The sequence below is a fragment of the Macroventuria anomochaeta genome (assembly GCF_010093625.1).
Source record: "Macroventuria anomochaeta strain CBS 525.71 unplaced genomic scaffold BU25scaffold_4, whole genome shotgun sequence".
NCBI lineage: Eukaryota > Fungi > Ascomycota > Dothideomycetes > Pleosporales > Didymellaceae > Macroventuria > Macroventuria anomochaeta.
The window spans coordinates 1-14,156 of NW_022985365.1; the positions used below are offsets into that span (position 1 = coordinate 1).

The 14,156-nt window shown below is 48.6% G+C and overlaps 7 protein-coding genes across 7 annotated transcripts; 5 read left to right on the plus strand and 2 right to left on the minus strand.

Moving 5' to 3' along the window:
• Positions 1 to 7: 7 nt before the first annotated feature.
• Positions 8 to 884, plus strand: BU25DRAFT_184724 (uncharacterized protein). Its single transcript, XM_033700952.1, has 3 exons — positions 8 to 68; positions 154 to 369; positions 431 to 884. The coding sequence occupies exons 2-3, from the start codon at positions 324 to 326 to the stop codon at positions 766 to 768; spliced, it is 384 nt and encodes a 127-aa protein (XP_033565531.1). The 5' UTR covers positions 8 to 68; positions 154 to 323; the 3' UTR covers positions 769 to 884.
• Positions 885 to 1,714: 830 nt separating this feature from the next.
• BU25DRAFT_407016 (uncharacterized protein) lies at positions 1,715 to 2,485 on the minus strand. Its single transcript, XM_033705431.1, has one exon. The coding sequence runs from the start codon at positions 2,073 to 2,075 to the stop codon at positions 1,764 to 1,766; it is 312 nt and encodes a 103-aa protein (XP_033565532.1). The 5' UTR covers positions 2,076 to 2,485; the 3' UTR covers positions 1,715 to 1,763.
• On the minus strand, positions 2,076 to 2,364 carry BU25DRAFT_332759 (uncharacterized protein; the record flags this gene model as incomplete). The annotated part of the gene is made up of 2 exons (XM_033702456.1): positions 2,076 to 2,252; positions 2,281 to 2,364. The coding sequence occupies 2 exons, from the start codon at positions 2,362 to 2,364 to the stop codon at positions 2,076 to 2,078; spliced, it is 261 nt and encodes an 86-aa protein (XP_033565533.1).
• Positions 2,486 to 2,869: 384 nt separating the features above from the next.
• Positions 2,870 to 5,166, plus strand: BU25DRAFT_418161 (uncharacterized protein; the record flags this gene model as incomplete). Its single annotated transcript, XM_033707856.1, has 6 exons — positions 2,870 to 2,887; positions 3,011 to 3,437; positions 3,486 to 3,802; positions 3,857 to 4,288; positions 4,346 to 4,590; positions 4,644 to 5,166. The coding sequence occupies 6 exons, from the start codon at positions 2,870 to 2,872 to the stop codon at positions 5,164 to 5,166; spliced, it is 1,962 nt and encodes a 653-aa protein (XP_033565534.1).
• A 222-nt stretch (positions 5,167 to 5,388) lies between these two features.
• BU25DRAFT_184730 (uncharacterized protein) lies at positions 5,389 to 7,246 on the plus strand. Its single transcript, XM_033700953.1, has 2 exons — positions 5,389 to 6,119; positions 6,167 to 7,246. Exons 1-2 carry the CDS (start codon positions 5,610 to 5,612, stop codon positions 7,004 to 7,006), a joined length of 1,350 nt encoding a protein of 449 aa, XP_033565535.1. The 5' UTR covers positions 5,389 to 5,609; the 3' UTR covers positions 7,007 to 7,246.
• A 1,878-nt stretch (positions 7,247 to 9,124) lies between these two features.
• Positions 9,125 to 11,129, plus strand: BU25DRAFT_428322 (uncharacterized protein; the record flags this gene model as incomplete). Its single annotated transcript, XM_033708501.1, has 3 exons — positions 9,125 to 9,365; positions 9,426 to 9,558; positions 9,605 to 11,129. 3 exons carry the CDS (start codon positions 9,125 to 9,127, stop codon positions 11,127 to 11,129), a joined length of 1,899 nt encoding a protein of 632 aa, XP_033565536.1.
• Positions 11,130 to 13,813: 2,684 nt separating this feature from the next.
• Positions 13,814 to 14,014, plus strand: BU25DRAFT_332405 (uncharacterized protein; the record flags this gene model as incomplete). Its single annotated transcript, XM_033702437.1, has 1 exon — positions 13,814 to 14,014. A coding segment is annotated over one exon (201 nt), but the record flags the coding sequence as incomplete, so codon positions are not given.
• Positions 14,015 to 14,156: the final 142 nt, after the last annotated feature.

Consider the following 14,156-nt stretch of genomic DNA (forward strand, 5'->3'; position numbering starts at 1 on the left):
TCTAGTCAAAGACCATGGCGACTGGTTGCAATGAGTAGTACAGAGTATACTGTCTGGCTCGAGAGCAGGTGAGATTCCAATAACAAAGTTGATTGACGAGGTTGAACACGATGCCATAAGGGCAGCGTGTCTACTTGCTTATATACTTGACAGGAGGATTGATTGTACTGCTCATATCAAGTATCGTCAGTGACTTGATACTCGGTCCAATCGAGCGTTGTTGACGTGACCTCAATACTCAGTCCTTGGTATCCTATTGATCGTTGTTGACGTGGGTCCTCTGCAAGTGGGTCGGTATATGGGTCCGTGACGATCATTTGTGTATGAGATCCACGTTGTATCCACTGCAGTCCTTTTCGTACAATCTTGGTTTGTATAACAGATATTGCGAGTGTTGATTATACTGGGTATCACTGATGCGGCTTCACAGCTCGGTCAATCAATACTGCAGTTCCTTGGCTGCTCTCATCTCGTTGCGTAGTCCTGTTTGTTCAGTGTTGTTTTGCGAGTTGTTCATGGATTGTAACAGCGTGTTCAGGACATGACTCCTTTATTCTTAGCGCTGTGCAGCGTGTACCCCACAGCGCTCAGCTGTCATCTCAACCCTCTACTTCTGCCAGGTCAAGAAGATACACTGCAACTTGGAGGATCTCTCAGAGGTCTTTGGTATACCTCAAAAGACATCTTCTGATGTTGTTGCAAAAGGAAGATGCCGCAGAATTCAACATTCAGATGCACCAGATCTGCATGGAAAGGAGCATTTATTGACCAACTCTGATGCAAACGCTATTGCTTCCTTCCTAGATGCCTGCTCTTTTGAGCAAAAGGGGCTACCTTGGCAAGATCTTGCAGATCTCTCTGGTGTTGCAAAAGTTTTTCACGACAGCAAGGAGAATGAGCAGTTCTCTGAACATACTATCCAGCGCAGAGTTACAGAGGTCTCAGGAATTGTCACACACAGAGCAGTAATGAAGGAGAAACCCACCTTATCTCAACAGGATGCTTTGGGTTAAGTGGATTGATGTTAATTTACTCATCTATCCAACAAAGTTTGAGTGGAGATGGGTGCTTTGGAGCAATGAGATTCACTGGATGACTGGTCCATCATACATCAAAAACATCAAGAGGAGGCCTGGAGATGAGCAGAAGTATCATCCCAAGTACATTCAGTATGAAAAGAACCACAAGCCTAATCCAGAAGAGGAAGAGCACTTCCATTTGGTTGTTGTTCTTGGTTACAACTTTGCTTGGGCAATGCCATACAAGACTAAGCACAAGAATGGGAAAATGAACAGCAAATTATACTGCACTCAGACAATTCCTGCACTCAAGTCTGAGCTGCTGCAACACAGAGGAAAGTGGACTCTATATTAGGACTGTGACTCTGCTCACAAGAGTGCCCGCACAAGGAAATGGTTGGATCACAATGGGTTGCCATACATTATGGCACCCCCAAAGTCTCCAGACTTCTCAATCTCAGAGACTTGGACCTCAACAATGAGGCGTTACTTCTATAAACAACGCTGCGCTTCAGAACAGGCAGGATTAAAGCGCTTTTATCAGGTGTGGGAGAAGTTGTGCACGGAGAAGATTAACAAGACGGTAGATGCCTACCCACGTCGCCTCAAAGACATCAAGGAAGTTTACCAAGGCCAGGCAAGTAAATATTAAAGAATCAAGTTCACTTGGCTTATACAGAAATTCAATCCAACGTGTGGTTGTTGAGTTATTGCACTTTGAAGTATGGTCCTTATCTGCGGCTTTCATTGGCGTACAAGAGGTTGCATCTGCATGGGAGCCATTCTAGGAACTTGTGTATTCGGTGTACTTGCTAGCGTCGCTCCCCTCGCTGCCATCGCAGCGTAGCTGACCGCGCCACCTGTCTGTGGTCCTGCGTTCTTGATCCGTCTTGCCATCTCCAGGTTGGCTTTACCTACCTCTACCGCCTCCTTGGCTGCAGTCCTTGCTTCTTCTCCAGCCCTCACGTTCTGTTGTACGTTTGTAGCGATTGCGTGGACGGTATCGGCGGTGCTCTTGATTTCGGTCTTGAGTTCCTGCTTGACAGCATCAAGCATTCATGCAGCGGAGGTCGCCTTGGCCTCGGTCTGCATGATGCTAAGCGCGTCGCACACCGTGCTGAGGTTAGGGGTGTGTTGCACTTTCAGTATGAATGTCAGCGTGCCATGGATGATGACCTTGACGAGGTCTGCCGGCACGGGCTGGCTTTGAGTGCGATCGATACAAGTCAGCGCCTCCATTGCGCTCAATCAACGACAGCACCTCGCGAAGGAAGGTGCTGAGATTGGTAGCGTGCTCCTCTATTGGGATCGGCCAGGTCGACCTTCGAGGCCACGGTGTTGCCATGGTGCCTCAGCAGGAGTGGGCGCTACTTCTGAGTGCTGGCTAGTCGAGTGCCATCTCTAGCAGACGTTTGCGTGCGTTAAACTACGTTAATTCCAAGAGTTGAAAATTTTCGCTGTTGTCGTGTTTTTCATTGCGCCTGTGACAACTTCCGCCGCGCTTGCCCGCGCGCGCGCGGTGTTTCGGCGCCTCCGGACAGCACAGCACAGCCCACCTTCAGCCCTAAACAATCATCCTTTCTTGTCTCCACCCGCACCAACAGGAACACGAGCCATCCTTGACTGCGCATTGACTAAGCCACTCATAGTGTTGCTAACCAAAATCATGATTGTAGTAGTGGCAATGAAGCCAAATTCTAAACACTTAACACGATCTTCGGCTTGTTTGCGTCTGCTGATGAACACACGTCGGCCATTCCGTACTAAGAGACCTTTGAGCTACGACTAAGAACCACCATACCTAGAAAACATCCCTCAATTCTTTGTCGGTGTCGATATTCGATGTTGCGATGACATCACTTGCTGTTGTAAGTCTCGATACATTCCACTTGCTCTCACTCTCGCTGACTTCGAAAGTGTGATACATGCAGATCACGGAAAGTATGTGTTTGGGCCTGATTTTCTGCCGCATGCGACTGATTCAGTTTTAGGTCAGATGTGATCGTGACGATCCGTGCGGGAACTGTGTCGACTCTAATATATCATGCAATCGAACGGCATCTACAGCACGAAGCGCATCTAAGCGAAGGAGAGGACCTGAAACTACTGCCACCCCACAGAGTGTGCAGCGACATGGACTACAAGCAAGTTTCACGCCTTCGCCGCCCAGGTCGACAAGTGTGCCACAATCGCCCCCGATCATCGAAGCACACGATTTTATTCGACGAGAGATCACATCTGGCAAGCCTATGCCTGCTGACCGGCTAGCTGTACTGAATTCCGCAATGTCATTTGTTACTCATCTCAGCCAAACAGTACAGCATGAGAATTTAGCAGGCGCTCGCAGCACACGTGTTGCTGACATTCTCGAAGGGATCAGCACGCCATCCGTGGAAATTTTGTACTGGATGCTTTGTGGTAAGACATTGTTCATGCAAAAGGCCTGACTAAACTTATCTGTGGTAGAACTCAAGGGGAGTAACATCGGCCCGCATGTCCTGGACTACTTCAAGCACGTCTCGCCAAAATCGTTGAAGACCATGGGTCTTGCTTTGATTAATCGGAATGGCGATAACGAGACCTTGTTGCTCTACTCAATATGCGTCAACTCGGCAATCTTCAAGTTTATCAACACCGTGTTGTCAGAAAGCGACATGGGCGGCATCGAAGATGGCCTCCGTGACCAGGCCAGCAAGTATCTACAAAGCGTCAAGTTGGCAATGAAACGAATTCACCTTCTTGCGGTACCTTCACTACTTTTCTTACAATCTTTACTATGCAGCGTAAGTCAACAACAATCCTAACTATATTGAGCAAACACTCCTGATATCCTCTAGGCATTCATTGCGCAAGGCCAAGGCGACTCGGTGCACTGCTGGGCGTTCATTTCCGCCGCATGTAAGACATGCGAAGACCTAAATCTCGACGCGCAAGTCAACGCTTGTCAGTTTGAGACCGAAGATGACATTGAGTTGTACTATTGCTACGTGTGGTGTCACATTCTCGACAAGAACTACTCCATGATGTTAGGTCGGACTCAATGTCTCCTTAATCACGAAGGCTTAGACTCAGTCTTCTCCTCGCCACTCAACCGATCACTGTCAGCGCTGCTCTCCACCTACTTGCTCTTCGTACCCGTCCAAGCTATCTTTATATTGGAACTACATCCTCTCAAAATCTCGAACAAGAAGACACTACTTTCACGAGTCGAATACATGGTAGCTGATCTGTTGAACCGATTGCAGCGTGTGCACGCACGCATTACCGAGGTGTGTACTATGTACTAAATATTCCCATGTGCACTGCTCACCGCTCACAACACACAGCTGCATGGTCCTTCCGATTCTTGGAGCGGTCTTCATATGGGCACTGAGCTGACCACGATACAATTCTCCTATCATTCGCTACGGACATCAATTCTACGCTCCAAACAGATCTGCTTGCCGGCCCAACCATACGTTGATCACGATTGTCTCGAGTCGGCGCGAATGGCGATGTCAACCTTGCGAGGCATTCAGGAAGCTGCCATGACCCTAATTGACATCCGATCCCACATCGCATACATGCATTGGTACGCACTCACATAGCTGGACTTTACTTTGCACAGTTGACTAACTAATTCAGGACTGTACTGTATCATCCACTAACACCTTTCTTTGTCCTGTTCTGCAACGTTGTAGCGACATCCGACTCCAACGACTTTCACACACTCAAACGTGTCACAGAAGAGCTTGAAGGGCTAGTCGAGTTCTCTGCATCGATTGCTAAATTGCAAACACTCTTCAGATCTTTTATTGAGCTCTGTGAAGGCCTCGTCTCCGATAAGCGACAAAAGACAGCCAAATCAACGGACGACATCGAGAGTCTTGGCGGCCATGTACAGCAGCCAGTCATCATGGCACCACAGTCGCAAGCAGCAAATCACACTGCAGAGTTCACCACGCTGATGGCTCCAAGCGACTCTTACAGCCTGATGCAGCCAACATCTACGCCAAGCCTCTTTCTTGACTACACCTTTGCTTTCTCTGCGGACGGCACACCTGGCGCCATGGATCCAGGCTGGGGACTTTTCGATGTACATCCCACGCTAAACTGGCTTGATGCAGACTTCTCCTTCTTCGACAGCGAGCTGCATCAAGAAGGATGAGAATTCGCGTCAAGTTCCGCAAATACTTGGTTTCCCATGTCGCTGTGATCTCTGCGGTGTCAAGTCTCGATGTTTATTCCTACCTATCAAAATGGACATCCCTGCCATGAAGCATTTGATGAAAGCCAACTCTGTCTTGCGTCGCGATTCAGACTAGGTCGCCGGCCAATTTCACTCGTGTCCTTAAGCCTAGGGTCCGAGATGTAGCGAGCGGAAATGTGAAGTCTTGGCTTGCCGGCCAAAAATAGTCGGCACCGCGCGACGACACCACCGAACCAGCATCGAGAGAAAGTGGATTATGCATACAGTATATCTGGAGACCGAAGTTTTCAATTGAGACATGTCCCACCCAGAATCCCTTAAGCTACTCGGACATCGCCCATTGCCTTTTTCAATCCATACGCACCTTCGCTAGTCACGTGAGCATCCCTTCACTCGACATCATGGATGTTCAGATCCGCATCAAAGGCGATACCAGGATACTCTCCAGTGGAGATGCCGTTTCAGGAAATGTCCAAATTTTCTGCGCGCATCCGACGACAATCTTCAAGCTCACAGCAAACTTGATAGGCGAGAGCAGGTCTTCCTTGACCGGCGCACCAGGATTATTATTCTCGCGAAGGGAGGAAGAAAAGCACATCATCATGCGAGATCAGCATCACATAGTACCAGACATGCATACACCAAAACCAAATAGGCTGGAGGCTGTTCAACTTGGTGTAGGGTGTCACAGCTTCGACTTCTGTTTACGGATACCGTGGGTCCAGGAATGCTCTACATGCCCACTCAACACTCCAGTGGGAAGTCCAGATGAAAAGGACATAATAATCTCTTCCTCGAGACAGCAGCTTCCACCATCGATGAGCGGGCTTGAGAAGGGCACCGAGATTGCGTACCGCGTCGAAGTTGCTGTCACCACTATCAAGAATATGTTCAAGAGCAAAACATCGAAGGCAAGGTAGTCAAGCAGATTCTGAAACTGATATCTAACATGATACAGACCTGTCCAATCACTATCTGGCCTCTCGATATGGAGCTAGGACAGCGTGATTTCAAGCCAGCATCAAGCATAGCGACTACGACGGCCCGTGCAACGATCCTTGGTCCTAGCTCGCTACCATTAACGTCGCAAATCCTTTCGAACGACACCTATGGTCTTGCTCCAGCCGAGATTCTCATTTCAGCGCAAGTTCGATCAAACTTCCAACTCATCCAATCCACGTCTACACCATCAAAGCATCGCAAGATCGCCATGAATTTATCTGTAATCAGACTCAACCATCATCCGCAAGATCTGTATCTCCAGTCCTTTCAAATGCTACTTGTCGGTTACACAGACATCCAAGCAGGTGCAGCTTCGCACGGACAAATGACGTTCTGGACTTTGCAATCCCTCAGCAATATCGGCTTACAGATCTTTACAGCTTCAGATGCATCGGGAAAACAGCGCGAGATCAATTCGAGACTTTGGGACAGTGTAGTACTCGACGACAGCGTCGTACCAGACTTTGAGACTTGCAACCTGGCAAGAAGATATGAGCTTGAGGTGCTTATGGGCTGGCAGTGCCGAAGCGGTGAACATGCTGGGAGAGTGTTCCTTGTTCAAGTGAGAACACCGGTGCGCATCTCGTCTGGCATACTCACTGGAAGACAAGGCATCAAGGCGGTTTCGGGTTCAACGAAGGACGATTTGCAACTTACACAAGGCTGCCATGAGATGCAAAGCCTGAGGAACGATGATCAGCGGTTTTCGGCGCCTCCGACCTACGAGGAAGCTGTTCGAGCAGCAGTTAACGATGGGTTGAAAGGCTTTGGAACGAGGAATACTGGTGGCCGGTGATGTTCACCGCTTTCGTTGCACTCTGAAGACTGACCCATAGCCTTCAATTAAGGCTGCCAGCAATTGTCCGTACCTTCGTACAGTCAAGCTTCAGTAAGAGTGTTGATTTGCAACTAGAGCTGCAGTGCTTACCTACCTTCCCAATTAGCGTAGCCTTATCGTCCCGCATGCACCTCGGCTGCTTCCATATATCCGCATCTTAATCCAGAGTCTTATCACTCAACATCAATGGCGCCCTTTTTAAATCAACAACATTGAGTTTTGGCTTCGACCTTCATATACAAAACATTGTCGATTTTAAGAGGTTAGCATCGATGTCTCCGTGTTCCCAGCTTGTGGCCACGCGAAATTGAGGTGCGTAAGCTTGGATGGTTGCGTCGCACAGTGCAGATCTATCGCCGCTCAACCGTGGCTGATCATCAAAAACCAGCCCCTGGGAACTGGGGATGCAGTGTATAACACCAAACCACTACGGCGGGTCACCTAGGGCACGAAGCACTCTTCCACCCGACTATCTCCAGACTTGAATCATTTATCTCAGATAGAATATTGTCGCATAGGTCTATAGAGTATTTCACCAAGAAACTCAGTTGCGATACCATTTGTGTGTTGCTTACAGCCTCATATCGGCAGGTGCTGGTTTGGTGAATTAGCGCGCATTTGATGATTACACGCATTTGGTGCACGGATTCAACCAATGAACAGGGCAACAGATCAAGACAACCATTCAACGCGTAATCACTCAATAATCATGTCAGGAATTAATGATACGCTTGAACAGATTCGTAGATTGAAGGCAGGCAAAAAACTTGTATATACTACAATTGCAAAGAACCATGGTGTTGATCGCTCAACGTTGTCGCGCGCTGGACGGAGCGACGTCCAGAGCGGCGACCAGGGTTTGCACGACGTCATGCTGCCGACCTTTGGCAAGCGCTTGCTACCCCGGGCTTGTGGCGCTGCGCGGATTGCTCATGACGTTGGATCGACCAAGGCAGCGCTTGCTGTCAACCTCTATCGGTGACACGCGAAATGTGCGGACCACCCGTACAGTGGGACCGATAGTAGCTCCCAATCGGTCACCACAACCAATTACTATAGTAAAGTAGAGGCTTGGCAAGTGAATGTAGAGTATCAGAACCGTTACGTTAACACATACCCAGACTATTGTGAGCAACAGCCGCTCTTGAAGCTAATCAACTAGCCGGCACCCAGCCGTAGAGCCCATTGCGACTGCTGTGCCATTGCGACCCTGTGGCCCCAACAGCCCCGCGTGGCCCACCTTATTGTGCAAGCATGCTATACGCCTTATCACCTACCTACAGGAGGCGCTGGTTTGTATTGAACACACCCACAGGTATGCTGTGCCGGCAGACCTTATTAAAACCATTATTTTTGGCACCCTGATGCTTGCGCCAACCTCGAACAGCCACAATCATGCTCTGCCGCAGTTTTGCCACATACAAGTTTTTCTCTCAGTTTTAGCGCATCAAATGCTGCAAGCGCATCTGAAATTGGAGCTATAGTTTTGGACCTATCACGCATGGGGGCGGCTGTACCTCTTGGCTGCTGCCTAAACAACCGGCAACCAATCGCCACAACAGAGTGCCGGATGAAAAGGGCGCGGACGCGCATAGAAAAGAACAACATCCTCGATTATGAGTACAGTGACAATACATACAAGATGACAGGGGTGCAAAGCGAATCAGTTCGCGTATGATGCGCCACCAACTGCGTACGCGCCGGCTGCGGCGATGTTGTGTCATGTACGTTGTGGGCGCATAGCCTGGCGCGTCCATCGCACCCATAATCTATCCTTTTTCAACATGCGAAAGCGGCAACGACCACATCATATATTTCCTCGACAGTTGTACCTTTCTCAAGGATGTTCTAGAAAATGCGCGCATGGAGCACCTCGAGATGGTCTCACGACCGTTGCTCAATTTAGGTTCCGAACAGAACGCTCGCACACAAAATGATTCTTACGAGAGAGACAACTCTACTCACGTTCCCGACTTCACAGACCCGCCAGCAGAGGACTGCGAACCTCAGAAACAGATCGACCCTACGACAAGTTTGCAAGCTTTGCCCGAAAGCTGGCGACCGAAGCGCTCTCGTATGATATTTACAGCGATAGTGAACCTCGTACACCATGCGGCTGATATTTGGAGGGCAGGATGGACAATTGAGACATGCAGTTGTATTCTCGCGCTCCTCTCCTTATCAGGCATGATTGCTACACTCTGGAAACACCAGGATCAGCCTTTACCGGCTTGGCCGCAGATAATGTCCATTAACGCAATCGTCTCACTCTTCTCGTTGATCATGCGAGCTGCCATTGGCGTGGTGGTCGCTGAAGGTTTGTTATTATCAGACTCCACTTAGGATCAAGACGTGCGTATAAACTGACGATGTCCAGGTATCAGTCAGTCAAAATGGCAGTGGTACCGGCGAGCAAGAAGATTAGATGACCTACAGCGCTTTGACGCCGCTAGCCGTGGTATCTCCGGATCAGTTTTACTGTTACTCAATTTTCGTCTGAACAGGCCCTAGTAAGTACCTAGTAAACTTATCTGAAATTGACCTAACATCGAACAGCTTTGTCGCTGCATTGGGCGCATTGATTACTCTAATGGCATCATTAAGCGGTTTCACTTCCCAACAGTTGATTCGATTCGAGTCTTGCCTACAACGGGACCCAAGTGCTTCTGCAACCGTATTAAAAGCTAATCGCTTTGCTGGCAGGGGCGAAGAAATGTCGTCATCACCCTTTCGATGGACAGATTACGCCCCCATGAGCGCAGCTATTCAAGCGGTAATGTTTCAATCCTCACAGGACTACACAGCTACGCTGTCGAAAGGATGCTCTACGGGTAATTGCACGTTTCCTTCATTTCAAGGTGCAGCATTTTCTACGGTGGCAATAACGCATTCATGTGAAGACGTCACCGACATGGTTAGAGCAACACCTGCCTTTGCCATTGAAGACTACCAAAATGGAACCATTATAAGGACCCCAAGGACATACAAGCTCCTGAACGGCACCGAAGTTCAAGCAGTCAAACTGAACTTGACGACAATCTCGGGAGGCGATCTTTATCAGATGACTGGGACTTCGGACAACTTTGACGACAATTTTGCTACTACCTATGACGATTATGTTGACAAACTTGGTAGCATCGTATTGTTGGTAAAACCGGATGAGGACCGGTTTTGGGAATACCTTGCGGTCCGATGCTCTTTCTCCCCAAGTGTTAATACATATGCAGTTACTATCAAAAACGCTGTCCTGGAAGAGAATCTAATCGAAAGTACACCGATAGGGACGAACATATGGTGGACTTGGGGTGGCCATTCTGGGGGTGCAGACACACTGTGGGACAGGTGGCAATACAAACTCGCACGAAATTCGACTCTAAGGAACGGCACCCCTACAGAATGTCGTGGCGGGGAACTTGACAGAAACACCGAAGTGCAAGACTTTATCACAACAGTTGCTCCTATCAACATCGAATTTGCGCCTTCGGTTGAAATGACAAGCGATCCCAAAAACCTAAAAGACAGACAATCTTATCCCCAGGATTGTGTATGGGGTATACACGAGGGATCCATTGCAGGCATCAATCTTCAGCTTCAAAGACTGTTCGCCAACCAATCTATTCAAGGCAATCGTCCCGGGCCCGAAACACCCACCCATCTACGCCAGCTGTTCGCCGAGGGCAACATTACTCTGGCAACTGTAAATGAATTCATGGCACGTCTCAGCACTGCGATGACCAACGTCATGCGTATACACGGGGACGAGGATCCTTCGGCTTATGTTAACGGCACGATACTTTACTCTACGACGTGCTTGCGGATTACCTGGCTTTGGATTACCTTTCCTACTACGATGATTGGCTCGGTTTTCATCTTCTTGGTGTTTGTGTGCATGGAAAACAGGAGTGTGCCTAGAGACAGACTGTGGAAAAGCTCCATACTTGCGGTACTGTTCTGTGAGGTCGACGTTCCAGCGATCAACGGGTCACGGACACTTACAAGACGCGACATGGAAGAAGTGGCCGGATCCACGAGCGTGAGCCTAGATAAGACAAATGATACGTTAAGGCTCATCTCAAGGTAGCCGCTGGAGGCGACCTGAGCAAGAAGGGAAAGACCGTCGATCAAAGATTTCTTGTCCGAGTTGTCTCGCAGACCACAGCCTTGCAGTCAACTAACCCGAAGGCTGTGCGAGACTGACGTCTCATCAAGTAACCGCATAGCCAGTCCTGTACATTGTACTGCAGCTAAGCTTACTGCACAGTTCCCTATTACTTCACACAGCCAGGATTGTTGCAGCAATTTACAATCGTCGGCTAGAGGATATTCAGTGCCTTGCTGACTTTATACATGTAGCCTTGGACTTTGTATGAAGGCAGAGTCACGCCACTCCAGTTGCTTACACGATACTGGAACTAAACGACGACCTTAATCGCTTTGACTAATGTGTGGGCTCTGCTGGCCTTACTCATCAATAGAGACCACCGAAATTGCTGAACTAGCGCCATACCACTAAATGAGCTTCTGCTCTGCGTCCTTCTCAACACAACTTGGAGGACGAAACGATGTGTCTTATCCCTCCTTGCACCTTCTTGACGACCAAAAATGAACTCCGATGCTTGATGTTGTCTAAATCCCTAGCAAGATGTTGGATACCACTGCTAAAAATAACAGTTTTCGAAATCTCCCATACGCTTTGTTGCACTTTCAGGATACTATAGCTACATAAAGACCTGAACTCTACTCTCTACTGAATCTACCGAGCCTCTTTGCCTTTCATCTTGATGACTCGTTGGCACTTGCAGATATGTCTGGCCAGCTTTCAAATTGCGTTTCCAGGGTGCCATATTAAAAACAAACACAAGGACAAATTATGCTTGGCTGTGTTCTCCTCCCTCTCTGAAAACAAATATTGCCAATCTGATGCTTTTTCAAAGTCAAAGTTTTCAACAATGGCGCCGCAGATATATTTTTGCTCTTACGCTGCTCTGTTACAGATTAAAGGACGCTCCCACAATCAACTGTCCCCGACCATTTATCACAACTGTCAGGACATAGCTCTGCACCACTACGCCATGCAGTCAAAAGGTACGTGTGATAAACGATAGTTGATCGCGGTGCAGAACAGTAGAGATATTGTGGTGGCGTGGGCCGTTGTGGTATACTGATAGCTACGGTAAACAATAACGTAGGACTATCGGGTCAATGGAAGACTGCGCTGAGTTCCTACCTAGGTAGGAGATGGCGATATATACTGTCCCTGTAACGTGCTAGTCCATAACAATCTAAGCAAGGTAATCGAATCTTGTAAGGACCGACTGACACCGCAACAGTTACTCAGTTAGCGCAAACCCGTCTCGGGGCTAATGCCTGACAACAACCCATTTTAAAAAAAACTGCTAGTTAGGGGGTATTCTATGTTGAAACACTGAGTAACGTGTTTTACAAGCGAGTCGTCAATACAAGCAAGTCGTCAGCCCCACCAACTTTGATTAACCACTTCAAGTCTTTGTACAATGCCTCAATGCTACGCTCCTCAAGTACCTTCAAATGAAGCTGATATCCAGCTTGCTATTAATTCTATTGAAGCAAAGCAAATTCAGTCTGAAAACCGTGCTGCTTCAACCTACAATGTCCCTCGTATGACAATGCACAACTGACGCGCTGGGAAGCCTGCCCGACACGATTGCCAGCCCAACTCAAAGAAGCTCACCCAACTAGAAGAGGAGGTGATTATACATTATATACTGGATCTGGATTTTCGTGGATTTGCGCCTACATATGCAGCTGTACGTGATATGGCCGATTGTTGCGAATCGTGCCCTAAGCAAAGCTCGTAGACACTATTCTATTGGTTCTCAGGGATGAGCGGAGGTACAGAGAGTCTGTAGGGGTTTGACAGTCACCTAAGCAAGGCTCGGGTGGTCAGGGGTAGACTATCCGGGCGAGGCGGTAGTAGCCTTCGTAATAGTCAAGGTAATAGCCATCTAGTCGGAGGCCGTGACAACTGGGGGCAATGAGTAGTACAGAGTATACTGTCTGGCTCGAGAGCGAGTGAGATTCCAATAACAAAGTTGATTGACGAGGTTTAACACACTGCCATAAGGGCATCGTGTCTACTTGCTATATACTTGAGCAGAGGATTGCTCAGATTGCTCGGTACTGAGTATACTGCTCGTGCTGAGTATACTGTTCGTACTGAGTATACTGATCATGCCGAGTATACTGCTCGTGCCGAGTATCGCCAACGCGGCCGCACTGCTTGGGTCGATCGAGTCGCTTGAGTTGCTCAACTGAAAGTGATGATCATACTGAGTATCACCGACTTGGTCCCACTGCTCGAGTCGATCGATACTACAGTTCCTCGGCTCCTCTTGTATTGTTACATAGTCCTGTTCGTTCAGTGTTGTTGCAGGTTGCCCTTTGATCGTAACACTGATAAGCTGCTTGCTGCGCACGGTGCAGGTCACGTTGGCATCCATTCGCCGCGCAACTTTGTCAAGCGTACAGACAGTCTTACAACGCGTTTCAATCAAACTTACGACAGGCAGAGAGCTCCGTGCAAAGGTCCTGTATTAATCAGGGGCTGGTTTAAGCTTGTAGTGTAAGGGGCTGACCCTGAGGGTAGATGCCGGATGAGATCAGATGAATTTGATAAGGTTTGCCGGCTAGCAGCCGGCAGCGTTTTTGTGCGTGTGTTGGCGTTTGGTTATACCAAGCTCCGAGGCTTGTGCTAGCCGAGGCGCTAACCGGGCGCAGCCCGGTACACAGAAGCAGGGGACCTTAACAAAGGGAGAGGGAGAGGATATACTTGCTCAAAAGGAGGCCAACCAGCAGATTGCTTGTGAAGAGCGTCAAGAAGGAGAGCGATCAGGTCTCAGCCACCAGGCTCTGGCACGCTGCAGCAGGTGCAGAGAGCCTGGGCACAACTTACGTACGTGTAAAAAGGATACTGTAGATACTACTTAACCGCCAAAACATCAGCAGCCTCCTCTTTGGCGCTGCAAATTGTCCGAACGACAATTTGTAACCAAAGAATCTACCAAGATAATGCATCCAATCGAGTGCGGTGTACAGGCTATAAGCGAGGTGCAGCGGACGCTATAAGCAA